Below are 11,140 nucleotides of genomic sequence, written 5' to 3' on the forward strand. Positions count from 1 at the left end.
TTTCCAGTTTAGTGGTAATTGTACGCATATAATATATGTAACAGCCAACTAGCTTAATTTAATTAACAGCCTAGCCTGCGTCCTGAAAGATGTTCAGCCAATTGGTTGAACAGCTAGGCAAATGAATTTCTGCCACTTTTAAACTCGAAACGAAACTCTTCGAAGTGTCAATATGGCGTCGGCAAACCACAACTTTGATCGTGTTTAACAAAGTTTCATGAAAAACAACAAGTACAATGGAAGAATGTAGTGACAAAAATAATGTGAATAAGAGTCAAGCAATTTAATTTTAAAAGGAATTTTTTAATGTCATATGTTTCACCATTTCTGCCAAATAATGACTCTATCGTACGAATGGCCTTAGCACTAGCCAGCCAGTTTACAAAATGTTGTAACAAACGCTACGACTGAATATCTTTCAGGCCGCTAATGAAATGACGCCGATTAGTGAAAAGACTAGGCTTGTAATTGAACGGCTAATTAAGCTAGTTGTCTGCAACATATAATACAATTACCGCTCGTACGGAAAACAACGTGAAGAAACAGGCATTTAGACCTAAAAATCTACCAACTTGTTTTCTAAGAAAAAAACTTGTTTGAGTAAGCCAGTAAGAGAGGTTTTCGAATATAGTGTTCTAAGTGTTTATACATATGAGAATAAAAATATAAAGAAAGATAAACATTGCAGCAGTGAAATCTATTTGTATGTATATCGGTCACGGCCTAATATAGCTGGGAAATAATAGTTAAGATATTAAAATTAGTGTTTAATACTTCGCAAATGTTTTGTATGTGGAATAAATGCTCAAATAACAGAAATGTAATAGGGTAGACCGAGGCGAATCGCCACAACAAGAACGGGTATCGGTATGTTCTGTCATTAGACGGCTTATAAGAAGAACTGCTTCATAATTCTTAAGCTAAATGTCAGCAGGTCGAGGCGGTTTACATGTTGTGGTTGGCTGAGTAACCAATTGTAGCAATTCTTTGAACGCCATGGTAAGAGTTAATAGTTCAGTCGAATTGACCGTATGGGCGGAAGATTCTGAGACCGTTTTATGTGAGGAGGCCTCAACCTCTTCTACTGACGTTATTAGATCTAGGTAATTGCATTGAATTACTATAACTGATCTAATTAAAGGTAATAATTATTTTGTCTATATGCATTGATATGTTTATGATAAAAAATAATGTTTTCATATCTAATATCCTTCCTAAAACGCTGGCTGGCCACCATGCGTATATTGGACCCTGGTCTTGTTGGCTGAACCCAGGATGTGTGATGCTTTGTGTGTTGGCTAGATCTCGTAATGAGTGATGCGTCACGTTTATTATTTAAGTTACAGCAATGGTGTTAGTGTTAGCCAACGCGTTTCGGTACCACGGTACGCAGTGGTACCGAAGTACGTAGACCGTGGAAGACGTGATTCCTAATGGTTTATGACCAGTTAACTGTACCAATAAATGATCAATCATGCATACCATTACAACCTTAGAGGGTATGTTCTAAAAAAACTGTTAATACCTGGAACATAACATACAACACACGTAATAATGATCTTGAATACTAAACCAAAGTTGAGAGCTATATTTTTCATACATGTAAAATAAAAATCCATAAATATCTAGAAACTGATTCGTACAAAGTAAAGAAAAAGTTTCTATGGCATTATATTTCCTGAGCTAGGGAAACAGTCACATTTAGGTTACCTCGTACCTACAACAAACGACTTCAAAATAAACACAATTCACTCCAAGTGTACATAACACGTAAATATTTCATGAAGCAACAGTGACCATGGATCGAGCCAAAACCCATTCGCAGGGTTTCAAGCGTGAGTTTTATTTCTATCACATATATAATTGAATGAAAATATCTTGCTCTGGATGCGAGCCAGGAGCAACAGTTGTTAACGTTTGGATGCACTGGCACAATCCCTCAGATAACTGCTTTTGGCAAACCGCTTGAGCTCGTTTCATAGGCATAATAGTCCTGTGTTAATCTATTTCCTATATAAATATTAATTTCCGAGTAGTTGGCTTGTTAGAATGCAGATCATGAAACTTGGTTTATATCGCGGAGAGGGAGAAACATAGAAACGCAATTGCAGTATCAATTTCCTATTATTTTTTTTTTGTTGGTGACAGGTATGCGGCTTTTTTAATTTGTATGTATGTTTTACTTTGACGTTTTATTATTTTATAATTGAATAACTGTTTACTAATCTCTTTATTAAAAGGAGATTTTAAAAAAAATTATTTCATAAATGGTTTGATATATTACTCGTAACTAACACCAACAGATCTAAACTTAGAGAATAGAATATTATTACAAGTAGATGCACATATACTGGAGTTCTTAATTACTTACGAAATAAGCACCACATTCAATGCAAGCTTTTGCAATAATTTCTACTTGCTTTTCTGCCGCAAAGACATTGTATAAAGGCCAGTGTGACATTTAAGATAACACGCAGGTGTTCTGTGTGTATACCTTATATAATCTTACCTTATTATTTAGATATTGTCACTTATTATATAAGTCATCACTACATAGTATAAAACAAATTCGCTTTCTCTGTCCCTATGTCCCTTTGTATGCTTAAATCTTTGAAACTACGCAACGGATTTTAATGCGGTTTTTTAATAGATAGAGTGATTCAAGAGGAAGGTTTATATGTATAATAACATCCATTAAATAGTGATGTCGTAAATAATTACATTTTTTCCGCTTACATTGCAAACGCAGGCTGAACCCTACCAGTTTTATCAAAATAATGTACATGTACTAAGTATTGTCCACATTGAAAAGGTCTACAGAAAAGTCCGTGATGGTATGTGTCTATCTCTTATGGATAACCCACAATAACTTTTTTTGTCATTTACTTTTTACGACAAGTAATGGCTAATTTTCGATGCGATTTTAACCATTACAGCATCAATCCTTAACCAATTAAATACCTTGAATACATTGTTCATTTAATATAGATCTATACAGCCCATTACAGCTTATTTAGCAGCGATCAAACATATAGCATATATTATTGGAGCTTTCCAGCGACGGAAATAACAATACATACATAATAAAAACCTGCTTTTCATCAGCATTGCACCCGAGCGAAGCTGGGGCGGGCCACTAGTTACAAATATACTATACCTACTAAACAAGGGTATTCTTAAGCAAAATCTTAAAAAGTGACTTTTTTTCTAGTTCATGTATAGCGATTTGAGATATTTTACGAGTATTAAAATATCAAATCATATAGTAAACTACATGACTTCAATTTGAAAATAAATCTTTTAATTTTTATTCTCTAATTAAGCTAACCCACATGTCTTAGATCCAAAAAGTCGACGTTTGTCTGGCACTGGAGGCTGATCAACTACTTGCCTATTAGATTTATTGATCATGAACAGATTCATAAATCTGAGGCCAAGATCTAGAGGTTGTAGCGCCACTGATTTATTATTTTTTCATAACAAAATTCTGGGTTTCATTTTGATTTTTAAGTCACATTTTAAGGCCTAGAGCTAACTGAAATGTAAAATGAAAGATTAATAAATTGTAATATATTTTGAAAATAAAATTGTAATGCATTTTTAAAAACATAGGGACAGAATAGATATTTAATTTCATTAAGGTATCTATGCCATTTGGAGTATAGAATATATCTATGGAAGTGGGAAAAAAAAGTTTTTACGGTAAGTGTGACCGATAACACTATTCGTAAGTATCTCCAGTGACGCCACACGCATTAGCGAACCTTGGGTAGAGTTAATAAGGTTTGTAAATAAAACACACAAGTTACAAAACAACATTTACTTAATGAATACATAGTCACGACCTGGTTTCATTCATATATAACTACCATTTAATGTAGGGCAACTTTTTTTGCAAACTCAATGATAATTATTAAAACATAAAATTAGTTTTATTTACATTTTCCATAGATTTTTTAACTGTCGTCTTTATATAATAAGTAGACTCCAGAACTCTATTATAATACGTAGACTGTACCAAGCTCGCTACCATGGTTACCGTGATTAGAAAAACATATTTATGTCGCAGTAAAGTATGTATTTATTTATTTATTTATTTATTGGGAAACCAGACAGATACATCCTTACAAAAAAAAGACAATACAAACACATTGGATGCATCCACAACAGGTTACACTTATACAACCATAAAAAAAAGTAGTTAAAACAGAGAGTTCATAGAATCTCTAGACAGTTAATTAAAGATCGATATTCAATCAAGTAACTAGCATTTTGATTTCAATAAAGCGGCGTCGAAAACGTTTAACTATCTGTCTGACCGAAAGCAAGCGTGGTGTTTAATAATACAATAACAAATATAATAATCATTTAAGATTGTAAAGAACTAAGAGCTTGGAAATTCCGTGTATTGCTTTATAGTAAATGGTTGGTAAGTCTTGTTGCCTAGGAACGTTTAGGATACTCGTTAAGCGTTTCGTTCACTCACTTGTCTGACGGAACTTTAAGGACGTGATTGAATATCGATATTTAATAAACTGTCTAGAGACTCAATTAACTCTTAAAAAAATTACTTTACTGCGACATTTATACTATATTTTATTATAAGGCGGTTTGGGGAAAAACATATTACTTTACGTGAAGTATAGAATATTTAAACAATTATAATTTCCTTATCTATTGTTAACAAAGTAAGAATAATTTTAGAATCCAAGCACTAAAACTAAGCCAAATTATTTTTAATTAAAAGTAACAATTTCAGTTAGATCAAGAATATTTCATTTACCTTATTTACCTACACGGTAGTTTGATCGTAATACAATAGTAAAAAACCAAACATTAGCCTACCTAATTATTAATTAACACATAAAGGCATACTAATGGATTTATAATAAGACAAATGAGAGTGAATTTTTAAAACAGCGCCATCTTACGGAGTACAATTAATGTCTCATGACATATTGTACCGTTAGATGGCGTTTTATTAAATTAACGTGGGGCTTGAATCAAAATCAATTTTCTAAACTATGGAACTACAAATTCGTTTGGCGTTAGCGGGTCACGCCTGTCGAAGAGTGATTTTGTCTCAAGCCTGTAAACACAATAACCATAATAACACAACTTACAGAACTATGTATAACGTAATAGGCAAGAAAATTATACCCACACATATATAAAGACAAGTTTCAATTAAACTTAAATGTAATAAACTATCACAGGTACTTAGAGTCGTTAATTACGAGTTCTAAGCCTTAGTAAAGATTGAATTAATTAAAATCCACTTTCCTATTCATGAGTCACTTAATAGGCATTAAATTGTACATATAGATATAATTAATTAAAGATTTAGATAAGAATATAATACGATCCTGAATAACGCAATTCTTATATGAAACAAAAACAATCTTACAACACTGCATCAATACGGTATATACACGTCTTATAATTTTTACTTAAATTTCACAATTAACGACAATTTTAACATTAATGATCATATAGTTAAAACAGTGTCATATTATTCGGCTGTCATGCAAGGGTAAGACTAAGCAAACAGACTGAGCTGACTTCCGTAGGTTAAATATAATAAGAGATATAATGTGCGGCAAGTCTCGGCTCTAAATCTAACCCTTAGATTCATAAACTATAGAGTTCATGAACATAATGTTATATGACTGAGTGTATCGTGTTCTACCCCTTAGATGTGTTGTGACTTAGCGATAAGTATATCTTCTGTAAGTAAAATCAAAATGTTTTTAACAGACACCAATGCTTAGATTCTCTAATCCATTAGAGGAACTATTTAACAAGACCGAGTATTATTAAAGTGTGTTGGGACCATAATAAAACTTGAATACTTAAACTATAGAACAAAGTAATTTTATAAGTAAAAAATAATGACAATATTTTATAACGTGGTAAAACTTGATTTTCAAAGATATAGGTTATTGCTTCTATGTTAGCAAAAGAGAGAAAACTATGCCTTATAAATAAAAATACACAAATAACGCCTCGTTTCACGAAAACCGTATTTTTTAAATTTTATTATCAATAACATCATACACATATTGAAATATCGTAAAATATCCTAACCTACTACACTCACGTTTTTGGGACAGATAAATTTCTCATCAATTAAGGTAATGTGTGAAAAATTAACAATTACAAAAAAATTCTGGTTTTCAGATTAGCCTGATGCAGCCTTATGAGAGCCTTTATAATGTTAAAATTCATTGGCGAAACTTTTACATTACACTAAATGTAAAATAGCTATAGGCGTATTTCAATGTAAAATGTTCTATAATTTATCCTCATTAAAGTAATTGCAGTTTAACCCCTATCTTATATAAAACACACAATTAACCTTTGTGTCTAAGATGACTTCGAATAAATCCTATACACAAACATCTATTGAATTATTTGAGACTTGAGTCACACAAATTAAATTTCTACAACATTCTTTAATCTAATTAATTTTTATATTACAAAACCCCTTTATTCATAAGAAAGATTTACAAATCCCACTGTCTACAGTAGGGCTAATAGACAACATTTGACATCTGTCAGTTTTGGCTTTAGGTCCGCAACATTGAAACGTCAGTTGGTTCTTTGGGACACATATTGTGCAATTCGTACTTAGATATTATGCCCAACGTCGGTTATTAAATTTCGATGACGTGTCAAATGTGATCTACTAAACTGGCCCCTAATTTAACAAAATGCTGTGATAATCATTCATAGACCAAGAATATTGTCTAATTAGACAAATTCCTTGTTTATAAATGATTGATGGCAATAAGATCATAAAATCGTCTTGTAATTATCTATTTATTTTATGAATATTATGTGACATGATAGATCACCAGCTGCATGAATAGCTCAATATGTTTTATTATGAACCTAAAATAGAATTAGAAATCAGAATAAGAAATCGCCGTACGTAGTTAATTTGTCCAAGATTTTTTTATAGGACAGAAATATATTGTTATTATTATCGGGCTTGTTACAGAAATTATATTCGACATATTTTCAATGATACCAAATAAAATAAAACTACATAATGTAATTATGTTGACGAAATGAATAAAAATAAAACAAATTCCGAGTTTATACGAGATCAATCATTCCATTACCATACGACGTAAAACTTCAATATTAGTAATCGAGTGCCCACTCGTTCTCTTGCAGGAAAGCATCGACGACCTCCTTCATAGTGAAGTTAGGTATGAGTTGATCGGCAGTTAACTTCACACGGGTCACTGGATCAAAATGACCAACACGCTACAACAAAATAATAATTTTAGTACGTTAGCAATCGATGAAAAATAAATGCAATCTATAATAATATTATAAAGAACGTTTGTGAGTTTGTAGAGGATAATCTCTGGATCTACAGAACCGATTTTGAAATTATTTTATCAATAGAAAGGCACGTTATTTGTAAATGTATATTAACTAGAAAAATTAAAAGACTTCGTGATCGTTCGCAAACAATGAGATTAACAAACGTACATTATTAAAAATACGGAGGACATAGATGCTATCAATATCGAGTCACACATTTTTAATAACTTGTAATGGCAATAACCATATAACAGTGATTATTCTAGATAGTATATCACTTGTAATAAAATACAACGAACACAGGTCCAGTAATCAGTGATAATTATGTCTTACTGAAAGCGTTGAAGAGGACGATCACATAAGAGATATGAATACATATTTCGTAAAGTATTGGAAAATTTATAACCGCACTTGGCGGAATGAAACAAGAGTGGGGGAGGCTTTAGCCACTTGGCAATTAGATGAGGAGTTTGTTATTATATCTTCAGAAGAAGACTTTTGTTAATACTTTATCGTCCTTTGTCCTTTATTGTATTATAAAGGTTTTATAACGAAAATAGATTAAGGACAACTTGTAACCGACGAATAAAATTTAAAGAGAAATCACGCGAATCAAAACAACACGTAGCAAAGTTTGTAATTGTGTGTAATACTTGTAAAACGTTGGAACTATAACACACAATTAGAAAAATGCAATAATTAAAATCAATAATTCCCGCTCAAATAAATAATATGATATATCCATTTTCTTTTGTTCAGCTCGGGTTCAGTTTTCGAAATGTACTGCTTTTGGTCTAAAACAGCTATCTAATTCAATGAAAGTAAAAATCATACAAAAACATTCACAGTTCTTTTTCTATAATACATACCTCTAGATGTTCCTCAATATCTTTACGTTCGTATGTGATTCCGCTGGGCGTAATCACAGGCTCATTCAAAATCTCAAAGCTGATCTTGCCACATAGGTAATCCGGTACGTCGCGTTTCTGAGAATAATTTATATAGGAATGAATTTCGTAGAATTGTAATAACTTATTAGATAATAATAAAAAAAAAACAAACGAATACGCAGAATGTGTTATTTAATCGTGTCTGACAACCTTGTATGGGACAAAGGTACTCAACACTGGTATTATGGGACTCAAACAATTATAGTAGACGAATTATATTTCAAAGTAATATTAATAATTAAAACATTTATCTTAAACAAGCAGCTCATTTTACTATTTTTTAAGTTCAAATGTAACGTGTAAGAAAAGGCTTTTATTTAATTCAAATTTACAAGAAATTACAAGGCAATACGCAGAAATCTATTGGTCTGGTTTTAAAAAACAAATCTTACCCTTCGCCGCTCATCGATTTTGGAAAACAAATTATTTAACTCGCTGCCATAGTTATTCTGTAAAAAAATTAATAATAATATAGAGATTTTATATGTAACGAACGTATAGGAGCTAAACATTTTGTTGTTAAATGCTGTGCAAGCCTCAAGAGCGAGCCGTCGGTCTTTTAAGCAATTTTTAAAATACGCTTTGTTCTAGAAGATTCCCAAATCATTTTTGTTCTCAATAATCTTTCCAATCCTACTTACTTTATATGACTTATTATATATTTTTAAATAACTGAGAAGACCGATTGCTGAACCATATAGAGCATAACCTATTAACTCAAGGAAAAATAAACATCTTTACACAATTTACTAGTAAACCAATTAGTTGAATATTGCGTATATTTGATACTATTTTCTTACAATACAACCTAATGAATTAAGTCCACCTATTGTACGTAACACTGACGCAAAATCACGTCATTGCACAAATGAGATTATTATTTTCTGGTAGCAAGTAGTAACACTAGAAATAACTTGCAAGTCATTCAGAATTTTATCACGACCGTAAAATTTTAGTCGATTTTGTTTGTTTTTTTTTTACTTGGGGAAATGCATTGCATGTATGTGAACTAAACTTCTTTCTAAAGTTACATCAATAATTTGTTTAAATTTTAAATAAGTTATTTATTTAAATTTCATTCATGTCAATAGTTAATATGATATAAGCATGCAGCTCTTACATACATTTTATTATAAGTACATCATCTGTATGTAAATGTTCATTAAATACTTACACATTCTTCTTCAGCCTTTGTTATTTTAGAATTAGTATCTTCCTCATTTATGTTTTCTAATTTTATTGATTCTATTCTACGCTGTAAATCTTCATTAATTAGCCTAAAATAAATATATAAATATTATTATAGAAATATGCAGTAAAAATATATTCAATATCAAAATAAATTGGGATAAATATATAGATTTTTTTATAATAGTCCATGCTATAATCAAAAGAAGCAACTTGATAAAAATAATGTATTATGAAATACAATATCTGTGGTAACTTAAATGTCTGACGTGACTCTTCCATTGTTAAACAAAACACTGTGTGATATTTTTCGTGGAAAACATTGTGCAATATAAATACTGAAAATGGAGATGGATAATTACAATCACAATTTAGTCACCTATTCAAATATGTCTGTAGTTCGATCTCCTGTGATATCCTCTTTTCTTCCTGAACATTCCATCTCTTTTTTCTAGCAATTCTTATTTGAGCAGCTATATCATCACCAAAGTTTAATTTCTGTTCCCTGGCTAAATCATTAGCTAAAAATGATATAAATAAATTATACATGCTGAAGAGACATAACAATTATATCTATTGGGAGTTTTGGGTAACAAACTTAAGTTTAGGGCAAAAACTTGAATCATTTTCTTTGAGTTATAATGATAAGCCATTGCTATAATTATTCACAGTAAAATGATTGAATTCTTTAGTTTAGATAACTATATATAGATGTTATTTACACCAAATCCACAATTTCTAATATACTGCTGTTGAGATGAAACAGTAGTTTACCTCTATGTAAATGTTTAATAGCCTCATCGTAACAATCAAGTTCAACCAGAGCCTGTCCAAGAAAGAAATGGCCCTTTACTTGGTTGCTGTCTATGTCAAGTGCTCGACGGCAGTCCTGGCAAGTAGCTTCCCATCTCTTCATCTTCAAATGACATAGTGCACGATTTGTGAAATATGTTGCAACTGAAGGATTTTTAATCTACAAAAATAAACTTTGTTTTAAATTAGAATAAGGTAAATCCTACATGAGGAAGAGAAAATGCTGTAAGAAATTAAATTATGAAATGATACCATCTAACTGTGAGAAGAACCACACAGCATTTGACACAACTAGTAGTTTTGATTTATTACAGCATAAACAATTCAACTTACATTTTGATGTACTAGGCAAACAAAAATTGTGAAGTCAATAATATTGTTAAAAATGAAATTGGTAATTTTACAACACAAAAATGAAGTTACTTGTCTAGATTCCAAAAGGCTTTTCAAGAGCTAACATGCCAGGAAATAAGTATTTGACCATGAATCTATTCTAATAGGAAATTTTAATACTTACAATAGCTTTTGTATAACAATTCATAGCATCTTCGAAACGTCGTAAGCTAAAGAGTCGATTTCCTTGTTCCTTTAGTTCTTTGTCGGTCAAATTAGCAGTAGAATACATATGCTTACTCATTTTAATTTTTAAGATGATTACCAATTTTCAGGATTCAGATAACTTTCATTATATTTTTTTATTTGTCCAATCAACTATAATTATACACGTTTCATACACCACAAGCCTTATTAAATTTGCACTAATCAGTCTTTTAGAAACAAATTTATAATTAATTTTACTGGATAATAAGAGAAATCACCATTCGCCAATCGCCAACAATACATAAAAATGA

At 31.1% G+C, this 11,140-nt stretch overlaps 1 protein-coding gene across 1 annotated transcript; it reads right to left on the bottom strand.

The window, feature by feature from the left end:
- Positions 1 to 4,948: 4,948 nt before the first annotated feature.
- On the bottom strand, positions 4,949 to 11,138 carry LOC110996723 (E3 ubiquitin-protein ligase CHIP). The gene is made up of 7 exons (XM_045629167.1): positions 10,807 to 11,138; positions 10,251 to 10,449; positions 9,856 to 9,997; positions 9,463 to 9,565; positions 8,681 to 8,737; positions 8,208 to 8,324; positions 4,949 to 7,275 (listed from the first exon to the last, which is right to left on the bottom strand). The coding sequence occupies exons 1-7, from the start codon at positions 10,924 to 10,926 to the stop codon at positions 7,150 to 7,152; spliced, it is 864 nt and encodes a 287-aa protein (XP_045485123.1). The 5' UTR covers positions 10,927 to 11,138; the 3' UTR covers positions 4,949 to 7,149.
- Positions 11,139 to 11,140: the final 2 nt, after the last annotated feature.

Source organism: Pieris rapae, chromosome 8, assembly GCF_905147795.1.
Source record: "Pieris rapae chromosome 8, ilPieRapa1.1, whole genome shotgun sequence".
Classification (NCBI taxonomy): Eukaryota; Metazoa; Arthropoda; class Insecta; order Lepidoptera; family Pieridae; genus Pieris; species Pieris rapae.